This window comes from Hyla sarda, chromosome 6 (genome assembly GCF_029499605.1).
Source record: "Hyla sarda isolate aHylSar1 chromosome 6, aHylSar1.hap1, whole genome shotgun sequence".
Classification (NCBI taxonomy): domain Eukaryota; kingdom Metazoa; phylum Chordata; class Amphibia; order Anura; family Hylidae; genus Hyla; species Hyla sarda.
In genome coordinates, this window is record NC_079194.1 from 256,014,626 (window position 1) to 256,040,660 (window position 26,035).

Below are 26,035 nucleotides of genomic sequence, written 5' to 3' on the forward strand. Positions count from 1 at the left end.
TTTCTGCCTATACCCCTCCTCCCCAGGATTGTGCGCAAGATCAAGGCGCAAGCTAATTCAGTTATCCTAGTGGCTCAGGACTGGCCCAGGCATGCATGGTACATCAGGTGCTCTCGGGAAGCGTGGGATGCCGTCAGCAAGCCTTACCCGACATCTTAGCTCCCTTAAAAGGAAAATACTCTCCACAGTCAGCAAGGCTGGCAGCAACAGCGACTTAAGTGAAGCAGTCAGCTTGCAAAAGCAATCAGAGATCACTGCTGGTGCATGGCTCCAAATATGTTACATAATGACAAATCATTAGGTTGGACCCTCAATAAACCAAAGTAAAGAGTCACATTGAGCAGTTTCCGTTTCCATTTATCATCATAAAATCATCACACATGTCCAGCAACATCCAATACAAAGAAACACACTTTTCAGGTCTCTATTGAATTTAAAAAAAAGTTTACTAAAAGTAGATCCAGAAACTTAAGAAATATGTTGGTACAAAAAAACCTTGCAAAATAAATCTAGCTGTGCATGTTGTACAATTTTTGAGCTACCTAGTCGAGTTGAAATGCAAATTAAAAGGTCTATCAATCATCACCCAATTATAGGGAACCTGTCATCACTTTCATGCTCTCTGAATCACAGGTCATCAGGGTTGTCCTCAAAAGGTTTCTACCTTTCCACCTTATACCCAAAGAGAAAGATCAAGGCTGGTGGAAATAAACTGCTCACGTTTGTATCTTCTTAAGTAGGGCATTTTCATATGTGGAGGGTCACCAAAATGTTTTCTCCTCTTTGACAAGTGCTATGACATCACTCATAATGTTAAAAAGAAAGTTTTGGCAACTTGGCTTATACATTGCCTTCACAATCCATGACTTTTGACCTTTGGGCACCTTAAATCTCTGTGTCATACTGCCTAATGCTTCTCCATTTAAAGCATCTTTTACCATTGCCTTAACAGTATAGACGTTTCTGTTATAGTCAAGAGCTGCAAGTTGTGCACGTGCTACCATAGAATCCATAAAGAAATGTAATGATTTTGGATTATATTTTAGGCAAATTCTACGGTATATCTCTAACTCTCCCAAGTGACAGAGGAAGGACAGTTGTTTTAAGTCCTTTAATAGACTGGTATTTTCAACAATATTTTTGAGCTGCTCATGGGCGGCTGAACCTTTCTTTAACCAGTTTGTATTGTTCACCACTTCTTCTGGGAGTGGTGGATGATGACATGCTCTACAATCACTATCACCATCCCATTCATGAACATTGGCGACATGATAAATAACCGATTTCCATTTTTGGATTAACAAATCAGGATTTTTGCAACAAGTACTAAAGCTCCACCAAAGATGGTTTCTGATGGCCTCCACCCATTGATATAAGATTTCACAGCCTTTATGTTTTGCTGCCATTAACACTTCATTGCCAATTGATCTGGATAGGTGCCATAGATCTATTTTATGTAAGATACCTGGATATCTGTCCTTTAAAATATCTTGAATAGCAATACTCCTGTCAGTAACAATTATCTTCACATCAGCATTCATAGTTTGGAGTTCCCCCATTGACTTTTGGAATCCTATTTTTTCTAGGCCTTCTAATGTCACTCGTGGAGTCACCGGCTCCACTGAAAACGAACAAATTTTTTTGCTGGCCACGTCCATCAAAGAGTATGTAGAATAATTTGCTGAAAATCCAGGATTGTCTAGTTGTTGATCTCCTGCCAAGCAAAGTGGCATTTCCTGGACACTTTGAATGACTGCTTTTTGTTCCTCCTTCCAGTGATGACTGATGGCTGGAAACAGGTACATAGACTGATTTCTAGAGTAGGTAGTTTTGTCTATTGATTTCAAATTGATCAATTTAAACATATGTTGTGATTTTACAAAACTGGAACCACTAAATAGCACTGCGGCAGATAACAGAACATTTCCCAAGGGTTCATATCCATGTCTTGGCTGGCTTTCCCACAGTAAACTTGTATGACCAGAACTGCAACGAGCTTCTACTGACAAATATGATCCAACAGTTTCCTTTCTGTATTGAGTGAGTAGTGACATACATTTTGTTTCGGATCTACACGGGATCATCATTATCAGTTTCTTAAGACAGGATTCAAACACAATATACTTTTCTTCTTCAACAATATTCTCCACTGGTGAATCCAAGTCCTGGAAGGCATGTTTTATGTCATCTTCATCTTCTGCATCACTTGAAACCAAGAATGATTCATCCTCATCCTCACTTAATTCATTGATATGGAATGAGGAGTCATTTGGGTGGTCTGCCTTATCATCGGTCTGTATGGAAGATGTTTCCCATGATTTGGGATTTCTGTAAACTGGAGTTAATAGTTCACATGGAATGGGTGAAGTCCTTTCATTTTTGGGATTTTGTAATACAAAGTGAGTGGTATCTTGTGAAGAAGTGGAAATTGGGACTTCATCATCTTCTGTTTTTACACTGGGTTCTATTTTCAGTGGCTCTGGTACTGTAAAGATACCTTTGAAAGGACTTGGTGGTATATCTACCTGCCCTGCAGATGAATCATTTTCTTCTTTAATATGGTATTCTTGTTTTATCACTGAAGCAGTAGGTATAGATGCATCCACTATAGAGTCCGGTAAGATTTCTATTTTAACAAGATCTAAATTAATGAGTTCTACACATGGATCATTTTCACTATCACTTCTGCTTGGAATGCAGTCACTAAATGTATTGTCTTCTGGGCTAACAGCAGAAATGACTGATTCTGAGTGATAAGTTTCTTTGCTTGGAAAGTTGCACATCATTTTACAATGCTTCATACAGACTTTAGCCTCTGTGTGTGTTGTGGCAACACAGCAACTTTTTCTATTTGTGACAAAATCAGTGTTGACACCTTTGTCAACCATTAAAGGTTTGTGAATAAGGCAAGATGGTTGAACCAATGGTGTGCTATTTGATAACAAATAAAGTTTACCTGCATTAACAGATGTTTGGCTCATACAACAGCTATGAGAAACACTTGATCCAGAAGGGCATGCTGCACTGTGTTCTAAGAAAACTATTTCCTCCAATTTTCTCTTCTTTGATGGTGGCAGACAATCAGGGATTGTAGTTTGTGAAGTAGGTGTTTTGAGAGGAATATGGACAACAGACATTGGGGGTGGTTTCTGTGCTGAGCTAGATGTGCTTGGTGGCATTTGTGTCACAGAAGACAAATTTCCTGCAACTGGAAAAGCAACCCTTGAATATGGCTTTGCTTTATGAACGATGGATAAAGCAATACTGCTTGGTGGAGTTGTCATTGTTTTGTAGGAAGACTTATCAATTACAGAGGTAGAGATTGTAGGACTTGATGCTGAGGATAAGGAAGAGTCAAGTTTTTGCAAAAATTTGACCGGGGAAGAAGTACTTTGCTGCAAGTAAGCAGGCGTTAGCGGTTCCTGATGCTCACCATGGGATGATGCTGTAAACTCTGAAATTGTAGATGTAGTTTGCTTAACACATGATGATGATGATACTGGAACTTTCAAAATAGATGAAGAAGGTGGTCTCAATACAGATGACTGCTGACTTACACCAGGCAAGACAGCATGCTTTTGAGTAGCCTCAGAAAAAGTGGTTACAGTCGGTTGAATAGTTGTTGATCTGTCCACAACTACTGCATTAGAGTTTTGACTTACAGTACCTGTTTGAAGAAAAACACGCTGAGGAACCAAAGGAACTAAAGTAATTTGCTGAATAGTGGGCTGTGAAGAAGTCTTTGGTTGAATAACCCTAAACCCATCCTGATGTTTTTGAACTGTGCCAGCGCAATATGGCTTCTGGCCATCAGTAGGTAGAGTAGCAGTAATATGTTGCTCACTAGGTGAGCTTGCAGGTGTTGACACTAATGAAATATTTGTAGATACTGAAGATTTTGATGAAACTGCAGATGGTCTTTTTCTTTTAAAAATAGTAGGAACGGCATGCTTTTTTAAAATTCTCCGATTACCATCATAGTTATAACTTTCATGTGTAAAATGTAAGGAGCACATCCTGTATATGTCATATACTTTTTTTGAAGATAAATCTTCAACCATTTTTTCAATGTCACTGTGATTTAGATCGGTCTGTTGCAGCCAAAGCTTAATTCTCTCAGGTTCTTTTGGAAAAACATGAAGAATTATAGAAGGATCACGCTTCTTCCATGAGGAAGTGCAACGACACATAACACAGGATGGTGTAGTGTAATTCCTACAAAAAAAAAAAAAACAGGAAAATAAATTTTGGAGGTAAACCTTTGCAGTGCATTTTATATATATATATAAAAAAAAAAACATTCATGCCTCATTTATACTGTGCTTCTTTATTACAGTTCATGTTAAATTCAACAAAAACTATGAGTGATATAAACGGAGGAAATATACAGTATAAAGATAACAAATCTTAATTATATGGACGATACCTTACAGAACCATTAAGTGGTCTTCCGATTCTGAACCATTCTTCTGAATGGTTTACATGCAATAAGTTTAGTTACTTACTCGTGTACGGTCTGTAACTGAGAAGCCCAATGTAAGCCAATCTTACATGAAGTGTCACAGGTGGGCTCCTGATATACCCTTACCCTTGTCCCCAAAGGTCCAGCTGCAGTTCCTTCCAGTTCCCCCCATAGAGCAGCATTGACCAGGCTACTGTTGCACAGTGGTTTGCAGGAGTGTTCAGTATTTTGCGGGAACAGCTCTCCAGATTAAAATCCAACTGTAAGTTTTACATCGGGTCCTGCAGGAACCCAATCCCATTGCAGTCCTCTACTTCCCTTTCCCCATCCCTGTAGTACTGATATCACAAATTACATGTTTCTAATATCAACTGCTTGTCTCACCCTTCCTATCTTTCTCAGGAAGAAGGAAACACTATAGGGGAGATTTATCAAAACCTGTCCAGATGAAAAGTTGCCCAGTTGCCCATAGCAACCAATCAGCTCGCTTCTTTAATTTTTAACAAGGCCTCTCCAAAATTAAAGCAGCAATCGGATTGGTTGCTATGGGCAACTTTTACTAAATCTCCCCCTATGAATATATACTGAACATACCAAAGTATTAAAGAAGTGAACAAACATTTAAAGGGGTTGTGAGCTACCCTGCAGTTCGGAGCTCCGCTCACAGCGTCCGGAAGTTCATTACTCCGAACGCTGTGTGCGGGCTTCCGTGTTCGCGGCCGGCGGGCGTGACGTCACGCCCGGCCCCTTTGTGACCTCTCGCCCGCCCCCTCAACGAAAGTCTATGAGAAGGGGGCGTGACCGCTGTCACGCCCCCTTCCCATAGACTTTGGTAGAGGGGGCGGGCGAGACGTCACGAGGGGGCGGGCGAGACGTCACGAGGGGGCGGGCGAGACGTCACGAAGGGGCCGGGAGTGACGTCACGCCCGCCGGCCGCGAACACGGAAGCCCACACACAGCGTTCGGAGTAATGAACTTCCGGACGCTGTGAGCGGAGCCCTCATACCGCCCCATATACAGAAAAATGAAAAAGTTATAGGTGGTCAAAATAGGACAATTTTAGATGACTGATTTTGTAAAAAAAAGTTTTATTTTTTTTAAGCGGTACAAAAATATAAAAGTATCTAGCCATGGGTATCATTTTAATCGTATTGACCCACAGAATAAAGAACACGTCATTTCTACCATAAAGTGTACAGTGTAAAAACGAAACCCTCCAAAATGTGCAAAATTGTGGTTTTCATTTAAATTTCCTCCCTAAAAAAAAATTTTGGGGGGTTCGCCGTACATTTTATGGTAAAACACTAGGTTTCATTACAAAGTACAATTGGTCACGCAAAAAACAAGCCCTTATATGGGTCTGTAGCTGGAAACATAAAAAAGAGTTATGGATTTTAGAAGGTGAGGAGGAAAAAACTAAAAACCCTAAAATAAAATTGGCCTGGTCCTTAACCCCTTAAGGACGCAGCCCTTTTTCGCAATTCTGACCACCGCTGCTTAACGAATTAATAACGCGAAAATGCTTTTACCGAATATTCTGATTCTGGTGGTAAATTTTCGGCGTTACTTTCATCCTTTTTTGGTGAAAAATCCCAAAATGTCATGAAAATTTAGCATTTTTCTAACTTTGAAGCTCTCTACTTGTAAGGAAAATGGATATTCACAATAAATTTAATTTTTATTCACAAATACAATATGTCCACTTTATGTTGGCATCATAAAATGGACATATTTTTGAAAAAATTAGAGGGCTTCAAAGTAAAGCAGCAATTTTCAAAAAATTCATAAAAATTGCTAAATCTGAAGGGACAGATGGTACAGAACTACAACTCCCAGCATGCCTGAGCAGTCCAGGCATGCTGAGAGTTGTAGTTTGGCAACATCTGGAGGGCTACCATTTGAGCACCACTGTAACAGTGGTCTCCAAACTGTGACCCTCCAGATGTTGCAAAACTACAACTCCCAGCATGCCCAGACAGCCTTTGGCTGTATCGGCATGCTGGGAGTTGCAGTTTGGCCTTCCTAGTGGTTGCCACAGTAAAGATAGTTTTACTTTCAATTCCCCACTGTCGCTTCCCTACCTGATCCAGTATCCAGCAGTCTCCAGCGAAGCTCCGGGGTCCCCAGGCATCTTCTCCTGCAGGTAACGGCCTCCATCTTCTTCCCACGGTCCCCTCGACATTTAGGGGTGGGCAGAACGGGGGGTGGCAACCCACTGTCCTGCTCTGCCATTGGTCTGAATCAGTTCTGACCAATGGCAGGGGATAGGAGGAGATCGCAGCTCTGCGACCTCACTCCTAGCCCTCAAGATGATCGAGGCTGTCCCTGACAGCTCCGCTCATCGCTATTTTCTGGGTGATCGGGTCACCAGAGACCCGATCAGCCCGGAATAGCTGAATTGACATGTCTGAAAATCGCATGTCTGAAAGCCAAAAAATACTCAGCACGCATCAGGCACTGTCGGAAGACATGCGCTGTGGGATCATGGCAGGTGTCACAATTAGGGATGCACCTAAAGGGAAATTTTGGGCTGAAACCGAAAATTTTGGCTGTGCCTGGCCGAAAATGCATTGCCCCACCCACTTTTTTTGCAGAACTTCTGACCTCTATAACTTTTTTATTTTTCCATATACGGGGATGTTTGAGAGCTAATTATTTTGTGCCGTGATCTGTAGTTTTTATTGGTACCCTTCTTGTTAAGAATTTATTTATTTTTTGTTATAACTTAATTTTTTTGGGACTTTGGTATTTTTTTTATGTTTACGCCATCCACCGTATGGGATCATTAACATAATGTTTTTATGAACCAGACATTTCCGCATTCGGTGATACCAAATATGATATATTTAAATTTTTTATACTTTTGAATATTTTTTATATACGAAAGAGGGGAATTTTTTTTATTGGGGGAGTGACTATATATTCCCAGACTATATATTGCAATCATTAGATTGCAGATACAGATCAGTGCTATGCATAGCACTGATCAGCATTATCTGGCATCTACTTCTCTGGTCTGCTCGATGACAGGTCAGAGAAGAAGACCCTATGATGGCAGCAAGAGGCAGGTGAGGGGACCTCCGGCCACCCTTTTAGCTGATCTGATCCCTGCGGCCGTGCTGAGGGCGATCAGATCAGCCACTGGGACCTATTAAAATATATCTTTTATATATCTTTTTTAAAAAGTGGCGCAGTAACTGAAGAGCACGTAACCATGGATATAGCTATAATCGTATTGAATAAAAGAGAACAGAATAAAGAGAATATGTCAGTTTTACCATAAAGTGTACAGCACTGCTCGGGAGGGGTGTGTGTCCATGGCAAGCATGCAGCTTCCCCTCACTCACCATGCATACCCTTCTGCCCTGAGTCTGCTGTGCGGCGCTGAGTCTTGAAAGTGCACCTAGACATTCCTCCAATCAATGTAGGCTGCTCCGAAATCCCCTCCTCTCTCTTTTTATGCTGCACATGCTACACAAAGGATTATCGGAGCATGCTTGCAGTAAACACAATAATGAGTGGGGAGAACAAGTATTTGATACACTGCCAATTTTGCAGGTTTTCCTACTTACAAAGCACGTAGAGGCCTGTGATTTTTATCATAGGTACTCTTCAACTGTGAGAGACGGAATCTAAAACAATAATCCAGAAAAATACATTTCATGATTTTTAAACAAAATTTACATTTTATTGCATGACATAAGTATTTGATCACCTACCAACCAGTAAGAATTCCTGCTTTCACAGACCTGTTATTTTTTCTTTAAGAAGTCCTCCTGTTCTCCACTCAGTAACTGTATCAACTGCACCTGTTTGAACGTGTTACCTGTATAAAAGTCACCTGTCCATACACTCAAACAAACTCCAACCTCTCCACAATGGTCAAGACCAGAGAGCTGTGTAAGGACATCAGGGATAAAACTGTAGACCTGCACAAGGCTGGGATGGGCTACAGGACAATAGGCAGGCAGCTTGGTGAGAAGGCAACATATGTTGACACTATTATTAGAAAATGAAAGAAGTTGAAGATGATGGTCAATCTCCCTAGGTCTGGGGCTCCATGCAAGGAAAGTGAGGGATCAGCCCAGAACTATACAGCAGCAACTGGTCAATGATCTGAAGAGAGCTGGGAGCAGAGTGTCCAAAAAAAACATTAATAGCACACTACGCCATCATGGATAAAAATCCTGCAGCATGTCCAGGCCCGTCTGAAGTTTGCCAATGACCATCTGGATGATCCAGAAGAGGAATGGGAGAAGGTAATGTGGTCTGATGAGAAGAAAATAGAGCTGGAAACATCATTCTTTGGGGCTGCTTTTCTGCAAAGGGGACAGGACGACTGTGCCGTATTCAGGAGGGGATGGATGGGGCCAGGTATTGCAAGATCTTGGCCAACAACCTCCTTACCACAGTAAGAGCATTGAAGATGGGTCATGGCTGGGTCTTCCAGCATGACAACGAACCAAAACACACAGCTATGGCAACTAAGAAGTGGCTCCATAAGAATCATCTCAAGGTCCTGGAGTGGCCTAGCCAGTCTCCAGGCTTGAACCCAATAGAAAATCTTTGTAGGGAGCTGAAAATCTGTACTGCCCAGCGACAGCCCAAAAACCCGAATGATCTGGAGAAGGTCAAAGGACCAGTGGGCCAAGGTCAAAGGAGCAGTGGGCCAAAATCCCAACTGCAGTGTGTGCAAACCTGGTCAAGAACTACAGGAAACATTTGATCTCTGTAATTGCAAATAAAGGTTTCTGTACCAAATATTACGTTATGCTTTTCTGATGTATCAAATACTTATGTCATGCAATAAAATGCTAATTAATCTTTTAAAAATCATACAATGATTTTCAGGAATTTTGTTTTAGATTCCTTCTCTCATAGTTGAAGAGTACCTATGATAAAAAGTTCAGACCTCTACATGCTTTGCAAGTAGGAAAACCTGCAAATTCGGCAGTGTATCAAGTACTTGTTCTCCACACTGTACATACACACCCAAAATAATGCAGTACTACTCAACCAGTCCTAGTGTAGATGGAGTCAGCTTCAAAATGGCTCCAGAGAGGAACTAAAAATGTTGCTGTGACATGAGCTCATAGATTTACCACTATTTTAAGGGGATTTTGGGGTGCTACACCATTTTTTTCCCCTCTATACACACACACACACACACACACATTATATATATCTTCAGTAAAACAAAGAAAACTAAACCTAGTTCAACTAACAATCTGATTCAGTAGACCTGTAACTGGTTAACGACCAAGGACGTGTATACATGTCCTTGTGCCGTTAACGGTGTATGGCGCAGGCTCCTGACTCAACCCCGCGCCATAACCGGAAGGCCCTCAGCTGATTCTTCTAGTTGAGGTCCGGCTTTAATAGCCGACGGAAGGCTATTAACCCCTTAATGGTACCGATGAAAACTTCAGATCATGGCGCACAAATTGAGCCCTCATATATGGAAAAAATAAAAAAAGTTATAGGGGGTCAGAAGAGGAAATTTTTAACCTACTAATTTTCATGCATTAAGTTATTTTTTTTTTTTTTTTACAGAAGTTAAAAAAAAATCAAACCTATATAAGTTGGGTATCATTTTAATCATATGGACCTACAGAATAAAGATGAGGTGTCATTTTTACCGAAAAGTGCGCTGCGTAGAAACGGAAGCCCCCAAAATTTACAAAATGAGTTTTTTTTATTTAGCCCCACAAATATTTTTTTTCGGGTTTCGCCGTAGATTTTGTGGTAAAATTATTGATGTAATTACAAAGTAAAATTGGTGGTGCAAAAAACAAGCCCTCATATGGTTCTGTAGGTGGGTGAGGAGGAAAAAACGAAAGTGCAAAAATGAAAACTGTGGTCCTTAAAGGGTTAAGGCACACTAAACTTTGCAGCTTAAAGATAACGGTCATCCTTCTTTACACTCTAGAGCTGCATACCTATCACTGTCAGGCCCAGTGTTTCCCAAACGCGGTCCTCAAGCACCCCCAACAGGTCATGTTTTCTGGATTTCCTTAGTCTTTCACAGGTGATATAACTGTGGTGATGCCTGATTCACTTACGATAATTATATCACCTGTGAAAGACTAAAAGGAAATCCTGAAAACATGACCTGTTGGGGGTGCTTGAGGACCGCGTTTGGGAAACACTGGTCTAGCCACTCCAGAACCACATACACAGCACTGTCATGCCACTTCATGACATTACACAGATACTAGCATGAGACACCAGGGCCATACACACACGTGTCATGCCACTCCATAGCAGCACACCCATCACTGTCATGCCACTCCATAGCCGCACACCCATCACTGTCACGCCACTCCATAGCTGCATACACATCACTGTCCCGTCACACCATAGTCCACTCACCATCTGCATTGTATTTTGGTTGAGAACATTCTCACATCTTCCATTGTTTCTGCAACTGCAGGATAAGGAGGAAATACCGAGGGTACAGCTATCGGAATCAGCCTTTTCTTTCCAGTAACCACATTCGTCATGTAGCAATCCGGAGTAAAGTGGCGGGAGCACATTCGATAAGAATTGCTTTTTGATCCAAAGATTTTATCAACCTCATTATCAAAATTGTCGTACTGTTGTCCAGTTGCAAGAAGCCACCGTCTAATAACATCTTTATCTTTGGGAAAACTATGTAATGTCACTGCAGCTTCCCCTTGTCTTCTTTTGTGAGAACAACCATGCACTACACATCCCACCATTATCTATGTGAAAATCGAAAAAAAAATGTAAATTAGTTTTTATGCAATAGAATTGCTGCACTTTTCATATTTGGTAATTATACCCCTCCTCTGAGAAGTCTGACTGTCCCTATTACTACCCCTCCTGTGAGATGGCTTACAGCACCGCTTAACTCTCCTGCCAGATAGTTCACAGTACCTACTATATTCCCTCCTGTCAGATGCTCACCGTCCCTACTACTACACCTCCTGTCACATGCCTCACCGCCCCTAATACTACTCCGCCTGTCACATGCCTTAATCCAAAATTACTACTCACAGCATGTAATGATAAAGAGCAGTGATCTACAATCTCTGGCTCTGTAGCTGGTGCAGAACTACAACTCTGAGCATGTCCTAACAGCCGAAAACTGTACTATAGCAGGACATCTAAAAAATATATATATATTAGTGATACTTCCACTTATGCATTGCTGGTAGCTGTCATTGCCTGCTGGGACTTGTAGTTCAGCACCAGTTACAGAGACACTGATTGTAGATTCCTGCTTCGTAGTATTGAACGTCTGAAGTTGTAATTTTGGGCCATTTACATTCACTGATTTTGGCCAAGTACTACTGAATTTTTGAAGCCAGACCCAATTTTCAGAGTCAAGTAAAGTACCCATTTTATGGGTTACAGCGATTTTTTCTTAATGGTTACTAAAAGTCCTCTAATAAAGTATAGAATAAAATATCCCGTCCCTATTGTAATATACAATAATTAAGCAAATATATTTTGAGATTTTTTTTGCTTCAAAATTTGGTTATTTTATTATTATTGAGCTTTAAATCTTGAATTTTTCATAAACCTGTACCCTTTGTCATTTATTTGACTTCGTTATGTCTTGTGTTTGAGATATACTTATGTTTCAGAGTAACACTAGTGTATTAGCTTGAACGAGTAAAAATCAGGCTGGTTACAAGGTTTTGAAATCTTGGCAGCACCTAAAGTAATATATATTAAAAAAAAAAAACCCTATAGGCGTCCCCTATGGGAGGGAGAAAAAAAAAAAGAAAAAAAAAAAGAAAAAAAAAAAAGAAAAAAAAAAGGGGAGGGGTCCCCCAGCAAAGGCCGGCAGGATGCCAAATAATGTTAAAAAATGGGATTGGGTTCTATCGTCTTCTTGTAACATCAATAGTATATGACAGTACACAGATTTTGTACTAATCAGCCAGCATCCGCCACAGTAAAGTATGTTAGACATTGGTTCTGAAGGTACAAGGTACCATGGTACCCCTGGTGAAGTGGGTACCGTGGTAATGAAGTTGGGGTTAGTGTTACCCTAATATAGTGTAACACTAAGTCAAGCATTAGTAATGATATACAGTCTGAAAAAAAGTGCCACCACTAAAAGAGGTTTAATAAAAAATGAAAGGCATCAAACACAGATATGAAATCACTTTATTGCAAATTTAAGAAATACAGGAGAATTTCATAATATTCGTATTTACCGCAAATAGAGAACTGTTAGAACTGTCTCTTCAGGAATATGTTCCAACAATGATCTCCTCAAGGAAACAAGGCCTGTTGAGAAAATTATTAAAATCTTTTAATAATTAATTATAAAAAATAAACTTATAAAATCTTTTAGCAAATTACTATTTATAAGAACACCCAAAAACTATAAATATACTGTCCTATTATTTTTACATAATATAATTGGTCTCTTGCCCAACAATCTATTGCAACTGAGTTTACAATCCAGTGTTATATTGGTGTCCTGCAGCTAATATTTTGTGTAGTTACTTACTGTTTCCTTCATTACAAAGCATAATGTTGTGTAGATTCCCTTTACAGTGTTATTACTGACTGATTCCATCATCAAAACCTTAATATTTGTAAAAATTTGTTCAGCCAGACCCCCCCACGTTCAGACATCTTATTCCCTATCCTTTGGATAGGAGATAAGATGTCCAGGGGCGGAGCACCCCAATAAAGAAAACCAATCACCTAGGTGGAGGTGAAAATTTTTGTTGTTCAAATGAATTGTTTATATAATCATAAATAAAAAATAAATAAAAAATATATATAATTAACCCCTTCCTGACTCAGCTATTTTTTGGGGGTCACTTTTTTTCCTCCTCACCTTCTAGGACCCATAACTTTTTTTATTTTTCCACTGACAAACTATTAGGGCTTCTTTTTTTGTGGGACAAGTTGTACTTTTCTTTGGAGAACTTTATTTTATGATATAATGTATTACAGAGCCAAAAAAATATATGTAAGTCAAAATTGAAAAAATATGGAATTGCGCAATTTTGTGGGGCAATATTTTTTTATTTTTAGAGCTCACAATATGGTAAATCTGTCATGCCAACTTTATTCTAGGGGTCAGTATGTTTCCAATGATAGAAAACTTGGATTTTTTTTTTTTGTATGGTAAAAAAGAAAATAAACTTGAAAAAAAAAAAAAAAAAATTTGTTCAATGCTGTGTTAGGGATAATATATGGCGCCATGAGCTGTTTAATGATACCACTTTTGCATGTATGGGACTTTTTGATCACTTTTTATTATGCAAAAATTTGCAATTTTGGCGTTTGTTTTTTTGGGGGGTTTAAGCTGTTCACTGTGCAGGATCAAGAACATCATAATTAAATAGTTGAGACAATTACGCACGTGGTGATACCAAATGTTTATTTTGTTTTTGACTGTGATTCATTTGAAAAATGGAAAAAGGGGGATGATTTAAATCTTTAGTAGGGTGGGATTTTTTAATTTTCTTTTTATTTCACACACACATACATATATATATATATATATATATATATATATAAATAAATTTAAACACTTTATGCCCCTCCCTCCATGGGCCTATCATAAGCAATGGTTATGGCTTACATAGATCATGGTAATGCTATTGCATCACATTGATCTGTGCTATCTTTGTTTGATTGCTAGGGGCAGCCAAAATCTGCCAGTAAGCCCGAGGAGCAGAGGTAAGGCCCCAGGCTTCCTTAGCAAACCATCATCTCTGGATACACAGCTCCACCGCTCCCCTAACCACAGCTGCTGAAAGGCCACCCTGTCAGAAGTTCACTCACCATCCACTACTGCAGTATTTCCCAATCAGGGTGCCTCCAGCTGTTGCAAAACTACAACTCCCAGCATGCCCGGACAGCCGTAGGCTGTCCGGGCATGCTGGGAGTTGTAGTTTTGCAACAGATGGAGGCACACTTGTTGGGAAACACTGCCTTACTGTATGACCAGGAGCTACTCCTGGTAAGTATGATGTCACAGTAAGGGGCGGACCGTATCAAGAAGGGGTAGAGTCTCTAGGATCACAGTGTTGGGACAGGAACTGCGAGCTGCATGCTGGGGGAAGGAAAATGAGCTCCTTTACATGTGTATGATGGGGAGCAGAGGTAAATGAGGGTCTGCAGGGTGATACAGCATGGAAGGGGTGGCACTAAAATTGTTCTCTATGTTGAAGGGAGGAGTAAAGCTATTTACATGGGACTGTATGTTGGGTACTCAGGGGAGGGATGCTATTTACATGGGTCTGTATGCTGAAGGGTGACGGGAGGGGACTGAGGTTACTTACATGGGACTGTATGTTGGGTACTCAGGGGAGGGATGCTATTTACATGGGTCTGTATGCTGAAGGGTGACGGGAGGGGACTGAGGTTACTTACATGGGACTGTATGTTGGGTACTCAGGGGAGGGATGCTATTTACATGGGTCTGTATGCTGAAGGGTGACGGGAGGGGACTGAGGTTACTTACATGGAACTGTATGTTGGAGGAGGCTAAAATAACGGGAGTAATGCTATTTACATGCCCTGCTGCCTGCTTTGCCCCTATGTAACTCTAGGGTGGTAGTGTGACATGTGGGCAGATGTGTCCTTGCTGTCACTAGCATGGAACACTGCCACTCTATTAAAAGGGGTTTTCCATCCCCCACATTTCAGCTAAGTTTAACATGTGTTGTGGGTAAGATTTTTTAGGGTTTTCTGAGGTGTTATTCTGAGATATTTTAATGAAAATAACCTTCTAACACAGCGCCAACAGCTGTTTATGCGGGATCGGTCCTGTTCAGATGTATCTGGACTATTCTAAGGCGTTTGATACTGTGCCACACAAAAGGTTGGTCCATAAAATAAGGATTCTGGGACTAGGGGAGGATATATGTAAATGGATTAGCGACTGGCTCAGTGACAGGAAGCAGAGGGTGGGGATCAATAGAACTTACTGACAGTAACCAGTCTGGTACCACAGGGGTCAGTACTGGGTCCACTTTTCAATACATTTATAAATGACCTTGTAGAGGTATTATAGATTAGAATTTCAATATTTGCAGATGACACTAACTGGAGGATAACATAATATTACTAATAATGTGGATAAATGTACGGTTATGCACTTGGGCCATAAAACTAAAATGTACAATTATGTGCTAAATAATAAAACATTATGTAAAACTTCTACTGAAAAGTACTTGTGGGTACTGGCGGACAGTAAACTCAAGTTTAGTGATCTGTGCCAGACAGCTGCTGCCAAGGCCAACAAAGCCATGTGATGTATAAAGAGAGGCATAGAGGTTCGTGACAAGGACATAGTTTTGCCTGTATTAATCATTAGTCAGACCACATATGGAGCATTGCGTCCAATTTTGGGCACCTGTATATAAGAAGGATATGGATGAAATGGAGAGGGGGCAGAGGAGGGCGACAAAGAATTAATGGTATGGGAGGATTAGGCTGGGTTCACACCACGTTTTGTTAAATACGGTTCCCGTATACGGCTGGGAGGAGGGGGGGGGCAGGGGCTTAATGGAGGCGCCCGCACTCAGCCGTATTCGGGAACCGTATTTAATGTATGTCAATGAGCCGACCAGAGTGAACCGCAGCCTCCGGTCGGCTTCGTTTTCGGCCGTATGCGGTTTCCCGCCCGTAGGCAAAAACGCGGTCGACCACGTTTTTGCCTGCGGTCGGGAAACCGCATACGGACGAAAACAAAGCTGACCGGAGGCTGCGGTTCACTCTGGTCGGCTCATAGACATACATTAAATACGGTTCACGGATACGGCTGAGTGCGGGCGCCGCGATTAAGCCCCTGTCCCCCCCTCCCAGCCGTATACGGGAACCGTATTTAACAAAACGTGGTGTGAACCCAGCCTTACAGGACCAAGATCGGTTATCAAGCTTGGGGTTATTTAGTTTAGAGAAAAGACATCTTAGGGACGATCTGATAATGTGCAAATATAAAGGAACAGTACAGAGATCTTTCTAGTGATCTCTTTATATCTAGGCCGGTAACCACGACAAGGGGGCATCCTCTAGAGGAAAGAAGGTTTCACCATCATCACAGACAGGGATTCTTTACTGTAAGAGCAGTGAGATCAACACAGTAGGGTTTTAGGTTGCACTGAATTGATTTTTTTTCAACCTTACAAACAATGTAACTATGTTCTGTTACTGTGTATTATTTTGGTTTTCATATTGATTCTATTGAACCACAATTTAAAAGTGATTTTCATCAGTTAATTTCAGTAATTTTTTATTCCATTATTACCTCGTCAGTTTCAAGTGATTTAAGGGGGCATTGTGGGTTTTTCTGTCTATGATGGAAGGGTACTAACAATATCTAAGTAAGAAGCTGTTCCTTCTAATTAAAAATAATCCAGGGGATACTCACACAAACAAACATAATACACTTAAATGTGTAGGATATACACAGTGTTGTCACTGAAAAATGTACATGGCTGAGAATGCCATAGTACAATGGAGGTGCGCAGAGAGCCATCACCGGCCAGGGCACTCTTCATAGATACAAGCGATTTCATATTTAAAGGAAATTAAATATACTTCATTTAAAGACTTAAGATCTGAGGACCACAATCGAGGACGGGAGACAGGTAATACTGTTCCACTCACCTCTCTATTGACAAAGCTAATAAGTGACTGATATATGGTGCACTGACTGCAGAGGGCACTGTAAGCTTATAGGATGTATTGAAGGAGAACTCTGTGTTTCATACTGCCGGCAGAAAAAAAAAAAAAAAAAGGGATACATACCTGCTGCCCCGGCACTGGTCTTCTTCCTGGTGCCGGGGCCAAAAATGTCACACTGCCGCTCAGCCTATCGCCGGCCGAGGAGGGGCTTCACTGCGGCCGGTGATTGGCTGAGTGCAGTATGACTCACCGACCACCAGCAACAAGGAAGAGGATTGCAGCGGAGGCCAAAGCGGGTTACCGGAGGCACCGGGAGAGCGGCGGCAGGAATGTATCCCTTTATTTTTATATCCTGAAATACTCCTTTAAAGGGGTACTCTGGTAGTTCTTTATTCAAGAGATACATCTGATTTCCTGTATGTAGAACATGCTGCTGGATCTCCTGCAGGTCTGATTCCTTAAAAAAAAAAAAATTTAAATTATCAGAAACCCTCCTCATGTTTTATAGTAGGACCCAATAAGAAACATAGCGTAAAGCTTAAAAAAGAAAATCCATGAAAGGGAAGTATTACCTTCTTTTGTCACCCCTATACCTCTACCACCACCATCCTCCATAAAATTCAGGTTCTAAAGGGGTACTCCCACCCTAGACATCTTATCCCCTAGCCAAAGGATAGGGGATAAGATGTCTGATCTCGGGGGTCCCACCGCTGGGGACTCCCGCAGTATTGCATGCGGCACCCACCTGTTTTTTGTGCGGAAGCGCTGGAGGGTCTGAGTTGCGACTACGGAAACGGAAGTTCGCGACGTCAGGACTCCGCCCCCGTGTGACGTCCCCTCAATGCAAGTCTATGGGAGGGGGAGTGACGGCCGTCCCATAGACTTGCATTGAGGGGACGGGCGTGACGTCACACGGGGGGGGCGGAGTCCTGACGTCACGGACTTCAGTTCCCGTAGTCGCGACTCAGACCCTCCAGCGCTTCCGCACAAAAAACAGTTGGGTGCCGCATGCAATACTGCGGGGGTCCCCAGCCACAGGACCCCCAAGATCAGACATCTTATCCCCTATCCTTTGGATAGGGTGGGAGTACCCCTTTAACCCATAAAGTATGCAGTCCACTTTAGGTTTTAACCCGTTAAGGACACAGGGCGTACAGGTACGCCTTGACACCCTGGTACTTAAGGACACAGGGCATACCTGTACGCCCGTGGGAATTTTGGTCCCCACCTCACGGGGACCGGACCGGGGTGACTGCTGATATCAATCAGCAGGCACCCCGTGCAAATGCCCAGGGGGGGGTCATCAGATTTGCGCCGATTCCCGGTCATAAGGGTCTATGGTGACCCTGTGACCTGGAAAATAAGGGGGCTCGGGGTTGTCTAAGACACCCACAATCCCCCTGACGGGATAGGAGTGAGGTGGCAAAATGGGGAAACCAATAGGGACCGGTGACGAAGATCCACTTACCCATCTGCGGCAGCAGTGGGCTGCGATCAGTGGCGGGGATCGGCGGCAGAAGAGGACGGCGATGCAGCTCCCTGGATCCTACGGAAGCCGGTGAGTTGTCTAGCAACATCTGGAGGGCTACAGTTTGAGACCACTATACAGTGGTCTCTAAACTGTAGCCCTCCAGATGTTGCAAAACTACAACTCCCAGCATGCCCAGACAGCTGTTTGGGCATGCTGCAATTTGCAGTTTTGCAACAGCTGGAGGGCTACAGTTTGGAGATCACTGTGCAGTGATCTCCTAACTATGGCCCTCTAGATCTTGCAAAACTACAACTCCTAGCATGCCCACACAGTAGTTTGCTGTCTGGACATGCTGGGATTTGTAGTTTTGCAACATCTGGAGGGCCAGTTTGGAGATCAATGTGCAGTGGTCTCTAAACTGTAGCCCTCCAGATGTTGCAAAACTGCAAATCCCATCATGCCCAAACAGCAAACAGCTTGGCATGCTGGGAGTTGTAGTTGCGTACCTCCAGCTGTTGCATAACTACATCTACCAGCATGCCTTTCGGCGATCAGTACATGCTGGGAGTTGTAGTTTCGCAACAGCTGGAGGCACACTGGTGGAAAATATTCAGTTAGGTAACAGAACTAGGGATCGACCAATATTGTTTTTTTTAGGGCCGATACCGATAATCGGTGTAGGTTAGGACCGATAGCCGATAACTTATATATAAGTTATCGGCTATTTATCCCCCCCACGACACCGCTGCAGATCATTGATTTAAAGCGGGCGCTTTAAATCAATGAACTACAGTGGCTTTTGCTGTGCCATAGACCGCCGCCGCCACCCGCTTCTCTCCCCCTGCCTGTCCGGGCTTCCTGAGTCCTATCACCGACACCGCCCACCCCCACACCGCACCACCTACCGCCCCGGCCCCATTGCCTCCCCCATCCCCGGTTTTATAATTACCTGTTCCCAGGGTCCACTCTACATCCGGCTCCGGTGGCGTCCTCCTGAGCTGTCACTGTGCGCACTGACGGTGACGTCACGTCACTCGTCATTGCGCACAGCGTAACGCAGGACGCAGCAGGAGCCAGAAGTAGCGTGGTCGCACTGTACAGTTCAGTGTCAGAAAGTTGGGTTTGCATCCAGGACCTTGGGTCTTCCAGAAGGACAATGACCCCAATCATATGTCAAAAAGTACCCAGAAATGGATGGTAACAAAGTGCTGGAGAGTTCTGAAGTAGCAGCAATGAGTCCAGATCTAAATTCCATTGAACACCTGTGGAGAGATCTTAAAATTGCTGTTGGGAAAAGGCGCCTTCCAATAAAGAGACCTGGAGCAGTTTGCAAAGGAAGAGTGGTCCAACATTCCGGCTGAGAGGTGTAAGAAGCTTATTGATGGTTATAGGAAGTGACTGATATCAGTTATTTTTTCCAAAGAGTGTGCAACCAAATATTTAATTAAGGGTGCCAATAATTTTGCCCAGCCCATTTTTGGTGTGACATTATGTCCAAGTAGCTTTTTTTCCTTCCTTTTTTGATTTAGTTCCAATACACACAAAGGGAATAAACGTGTGTATAGCAAAACATGTGTTACTTCATTTTCTTGAAAAATTTCAGGGGTGCCAACATTTACGACCATGACTGTATATGCATTTGCAGATGTGGCGACATGTAAGATTAATATATAGGGTGACAAGAGTATGGATTTGAAGCAGCAGGGGATGTTCAGTATGTTTTTGCTTGTTCCTTTATTTAAAATTTTTACTTTATGTTTATTTAAATATATATTTATATTAGGGCTGGGCGGTATGCCGGGTTATACCGAATACCGAAATTTTTGGGCTGCACGATATGAATTTTTCCCATACCGCAATACCGGTTTGGCCCCTCCCTCTTGGGAATGAATTATCAGCCTAGCGCAGCGCTGTCCCCACATCGGGGAATTAATCATATGCTGCCCGCCAGCGCTGTTCTACTCCCCCCACCTATTATGTGAGCCGCCAGCGCTCTTCTGCTCCCCCCCAATTAATTATCAGCCCAGTGGGGTACAACTCACATATGTCACCCGCAAAACACTGCCCTCCTACTCTTTGTTGGCGGCCGCCGGTGCTGGAACTCACTGTACGCCAGTGGTCTCCAACCTGCGGACCCCCAGATGTTGCAAAACTACAACTCCCAGCATGCCCGGACAGCCAACGGCTGACGTAGGTAAGTTAAAGTTTATTTTCTTTATCTTTTGCAGCCCGGGCATAGGGATACAGCGTACAGCAGTGGTCTCAAACCTGCGGACCTCCAGCTGTTGCAAAACTACAACTCCCAGCATGCCCGGAAAGCCGTTGGCTGTCCGGGCATGCTGGGAGTTGTAGTTTTGCAACATCTGGGCGTCCGCAGGTTGGAGACCACTGGCGCGCCGGCGGCCCCCAACAAAGAGGAGGAGGGCAGTTCTTGCGGGTGACATATGTGAGTAGTACCCCGCTGGGCTGATAATTAATTGGGGGGGAGCAGAACAGCGCTGGTGGGTAACATGATTTGGTGGGGGGGGAGCAGAACAGCGGTCGTGGGTCACATGATTTGGGGGGGGGGTGGTGAAAGAAATACCGATATATACCGTGGAACCGCCATAAGTTACAAAAATACCGTGATAGACATATTTGGTCATACCGCCCAGCTCTAATTTATATATAGTTTGTATTGCAGTGTGTGCAGTAAGAAGAAGAGATGCCGGGCCAATTTAAACCTCCCGGGAGCTGTGTACAGAGCCAACAACGAGTGACAGGCAATTAGAACGTTCAGAGGGCATGTAGTAGCTGGATAGAGTCAGAAGGTGGCAGTGTTGTTATAGAGAAATATACAGAATCTATCTGACTCCTACATGCCCTCCCAATTGATAATGTAACTCCTAGTGTTCTAATTGAGCCTGTCAATCATCGTTAAAGGGGTACTCCCTGGAAAACATTTTTTTTTTAAATCAACTGGTGCCAGAAAGTTGAACAGATTTGTAAATTACTTTTATTTAAAAATCTTAATCCTTCCAGTACTTAGCTGCTGTATGCTCCACAGGAAGTTCTTTTCTTTTTGAATTTCCTTTTTTGTCTGACCACAGTGCTCTCTGCTGACACCTCTGTCCATGTCAGGAACTGTCCAGAGCAGGATAGGTTTTCTATGGGGATTTGCTCCTACTCTGGACAGAGGTGTCAGCAGAGAGTACTGTGGTCAGACAGAAAGGAAATGAAAAAAAAAAGAAAAGAACTTCCTCTGGAACATACAGCAACTGATTGGAAAGGTTAAAGGGGTATTCCAGGAAAAAACGTTTTTATATACATCAACTGGCTCCAGAAAGTTAAACAGATTTGTAAATTACTTTTATTAAAAAATCTTAATCTTTTCAGTACTTATGAGCTTCTGAAGTTAAGGTTGTTTTTTTCTGTCAAAGTGCTCTCTGATGACACCTGTCTCGGGAAACGCCCAGTTTAGAAGAGGTTTGCTATGGGGATTTGCTTCTAAACTAGGCGCTTCCCGAGACAGGCGTCATCAGAGAGGACTTTGACAGAAAAGAACAAACTTAACTTCAGAAGCTCATAAGTACTGAAAAGATTAAGATTGTTTAATAAAAGTACTTTACAAATCTGTTTAACTTTCTGGAGCCAGTTGATATATATAAAAAAGTTTTTTCCCGGATAACCCTTAAGATTTTTAAATAGAAGTTATATACAAACCTGTTTAACTTTCTGGCACCAGTTGATTTAAAATAAAAATGTTTTCCAGTGGAGTACCCCTTTAACTCTATACACAGCTCCCTGGGAGTGTTAAATCCCCGTTCTCACTGGCCCTGCATCTCTCCCACTTGCTGCACACACCAAAATACAAACTATACATAAATCTAAATTTAAATAACGTTAAAAGGAAAATGAAGGTAGAAACAAAATCTTGTACACTTCTGACCCTATATATTCATGTCACCACATATACCAATGTATATACCATGGATCAGATATGTTTTCCCAGAGGCCCAGTGATCACTAAACTAATTATGTTTAGGCTAAATTATTACCTATTATTACTACTATCAGAAAACTAGATGTTAGTACTTGCCTGTTCTAAAGGAATGGCCTCTGCATCCCGTCAGCTGCCTGCTATAGGGTCATATCATTCATTTTAACCCTTTCTATGGATATAAAGTATCCAAGCCATCATATGGAATTTTAGGTGCAAAATGGAAAGGGTTACGATTTTCAGAAGGTAAGGAGGAAAAAATGAAAATGCAAAAACGGAAAAACCCTGCGTCATTAAGAGGTTAACTTCTGTTACACATACCTACATACATTGGATTTATAATGCGGATTCACCTGCTTTTTATGCAGCAGAAAATAAAATTACCTGGATATCTGGAGAAAAATGCTACAAACTGAGTGAGGAAAATGCAGCAGGTGAAGCAGAATATAGAACAATACTATAATAATAGCATAAAATATACCGCCCCTCAGCCTAAAAAGCAATGAAAGGGAAGAGAAACACCACAAAAAAGCGGGTTGTAATGCGTCATGCGGGAATACGGGCAAACACCGCCACAGGCAAGGAGAAAACTGCAGGAAGAGCACAGCGGCCGGGAATGGGAACGTCTCCTCTGTTATTTTACCTCAATACTTTACAGCACCTAGTAGTGCCATGGGGGGAGATTTATCAAAACCTGTGCAGAGGAAGAGTGGTGCAGTTGCCCATAGCAACCAATCAGATCGCTTCTTTCATTTTCCACAGGCCTCTAAAGAGGCCTGTGGAAAATGAAAGAAGCAATCTGATTGGTTGCTATGGGCAACTGCACCACTCTTCCTCTGCACAGGTTTTGATAAATCTCCCCCATGGAGTATGTGTCCATATGAAAATGTCCTGACAGTAACGCAGCACTCCCTCCTAGCAGTGTGCACTGCGCCCTATCCCTCCCCATGACATCCATCCTCCTCTATATACACAGGGAAGAGGACATATTGCTCGGCCATACATAACAACACATCACACCATCATCCCACCAGTTACCTCAGGGTAGATGCTATTTCCGAGCCAGCTAAAGGACCTCTGATGATGTCATGGCCATGTGACCGGCCATGTGACTAGACTCGAGTAGGCGGAGCCAGTCTGGAGTTTGCAATACAATACGCGTGCGTGTGAGTGTTTGCTGGTGAGGAGAAGGGCAGAACCTTTAGCAGCGGGTTCTCTTGGTGGTGTATATGGCCAAGTAATACTCTGCAGGGGCCTATAGAGCCAGTCTGGAGTCTGCAAGAAGCACAGTTCATATCCCCAGAGGCTTATGAGTTGTTGCTGTAATGCTCTGCAGAGCATTACAGCAACCCCCCTTATCTTATGGTCCTATGTGGCTCTGTTACAAACTTTAGGGCTCTTTTTTTTTTATAATTTTTTTTTCACTTTGACCGTTATTGTAACTGAGCCTAATAACAGGAGTTGTCATAGCGGGCAAAGAGGATCCCATTCACTTGAATAGGATTCCTCTAACATCCGTTATAACTCCTGTGATTCCACCGGAAGATTAGGCTCCTTTCACACTATATTATTGTTCCGTCTAGGAACTTCCGTCAGAAGTTCCGTCTCTATATCGGGGAAAACCTGCCGTTACAAAAACCCTGATGGCCGCGACTAAATCGCATTGCAGCCTATGGGGTTTTGTAACTGCCCGTCTGCACCTGTATATGCCCGTAATTCCTTACGGACGTTATAAAATGACAGGACATCGTGGCGGAAAAATTACTGCATGCAGTAATTTTTCCGCCACGATGTCCCGTCACTGTATAACGTCCGTAATGAATTACGGACATGTACGGGTGCAAACGGCAGTTACAAAACCCCATAGGCTGCAATGCGATTTAGTCACGGCTGTCAGGGGTTTTCCCCAATATAGTGATGTAACTTCTGACTGAAGTTCCTAAACGGAACAATAATACAGTGTGAAAGGAGCCTAAAGATGTTTAGATGCATTTTTTTTTTTTTTGTTTTTGCCCAAGTACGTTTTTTTACATTTTTTTTTTTTTTTTAAACACCATCAAAAAGGACACATAGGAAAGTGTTCTACCGAGACAGCCGGGGGATGCAGGAGCCATCCCTCAACAGTGCTAAACTACAACTACTCCCATCATGGGACAGTCAGTCCCATGATGGGAGTAGTTGTAGCACCGCAGCGCTGAGGGGCGGCACTTGCACATCCCCCTCGGCTGCAGGACTCTTGGGACAGTTGGAACTACTACTCCCCATAATGGACAGACTCCGTCCATGATGGGAGTTATAGTAAAAGGGGCAGAGGGACAGATCGCAGCAGATCATTCTCAATACACACACTGCGATCCGCATTTATTAACTGTAGAAGGCGGCGGCTCCACTGCGCTCTCCGCCGGCTCTTCTATACGCTGTCATATTTCATAATCCCCGTCGGAGATGGGAACTCTGGTAAATAGCTATTCAGCAATCAGAGCTCCTGTATCCCGGCGGTGAGGATTATGAATTATGAAAGCGTAGACAGGAGCAGGCGGGGAGCGCAGTTAATAAATACAGATCGCAGCTGGTCTCTATAGAATGACCTGCTGTGATCCGCCCCTCAACTATAACTTCCATCATGGACAGAGTCTGTCCATGATGGGAGTAGTAGTCCTAACCGTCCAAAAAGAGTCCCGCACCTGGGGGATGTGCAAGTGCCATCCCTCAGCGCTGTGGTACAACTACTCCCATCATGGGACAGACTCTGTCCCATGTTGGGAGTAGTAGTCCAAGGGCAGAGGGACAGATCGAAAGAGGGTCTCACTCCTGAGACCCCCTGCAACCTTTACTGCTCCTCCCCTAGTGATGACGTCATTAGGGGGCGGAGCTACACAGTCCAGGCCTGACTCTGTTCACATTATGCATTTTGCATAACAGGAACAGAGCCTTTCTGGCAGTGTGTTCCCAAACAGGGAGACTCCAGTTGTTGCTTAATTACAGCCCCCCCATGATGGGAGTTGTAGTTTATCAGCAATTGGAGGTTCCCTGTTTAGGAACATGCTGCATTATGTGCGCTCTCCCCAGGGGAGAGTGCATAAAATGTACTAACCTATATTTCTTGTTTTTCTTTTCATTTCAGATACGTGAATGCGGAGGACTGCGACGATGACCAGCGTTTTTTTTTTTTATTTCAACAAAATGGTTAACGAGGGCTGTGGGGACTGAGCCCTTTTTCTCCTTTGAGCCCTTTTTTGCAATCCACTGTCACTTTATGCATTAATAACTCTGGAATACTTTTACCAATTATTCTGATTCCGAGTTTTTTCGTGACATATTCTACTTTAACACAGTGGTAAATTTTCATTGTTACTTGCATCCTTTCAATCTCAAAATTTCATGAAAATTTTGCATTTTTCTAACTTTGAAACTCTCTGCTTGTAAGTAAAATGGATATTCCAAATAAATAATATATTGATTCACATATACAATATGTCTAGTTTATATT

At 42.6% G+C, this 26,035-nt stretch overlaps 1 protein-coding gene across 2 annotated transcripts; it reads right to left on the reverse strand.

The window, feature by feature from the left end:
- Positions 1–336: 336 nt before the first annotated feature.
- On the reverse strand, positions 337–23,662 carry LOC130276953 (uncharacterized). Of its 2 annotated transcripts, none has more exons than XM_056527026.1 (4): positions 23,584–23,662; positions 12,655–12,727; positions 10,835–11,187; positions 337–4,215 (listed from the first exon to the last, which is right to left on the reverse strand). In XM_056527026.1, exons 3-4 carry the CDS (start codon positions 11,182–11,184, stop codon positions 762–764), a joined length of 3,804 nt encoding a protein of 1,267 aa, XP_056383001.1. In that variant the 5' UTR covers positions 11,185–11,187; positions 12,655–12,727; positions 23,584–23,662; the 3' UTR covers positions 337–761. The 2 variants fall into 2 exon arrangements, with proteins under 2 accessions (XP_056383001.1, XP_056383002.1); XM_056527027.1 differs by lacking the exon at positions 23,584–23,662 and adding an exon at positions 22,930–23,209.
- Positions 23,663–26,035: the final 2,373 nt, after the last annotated feature.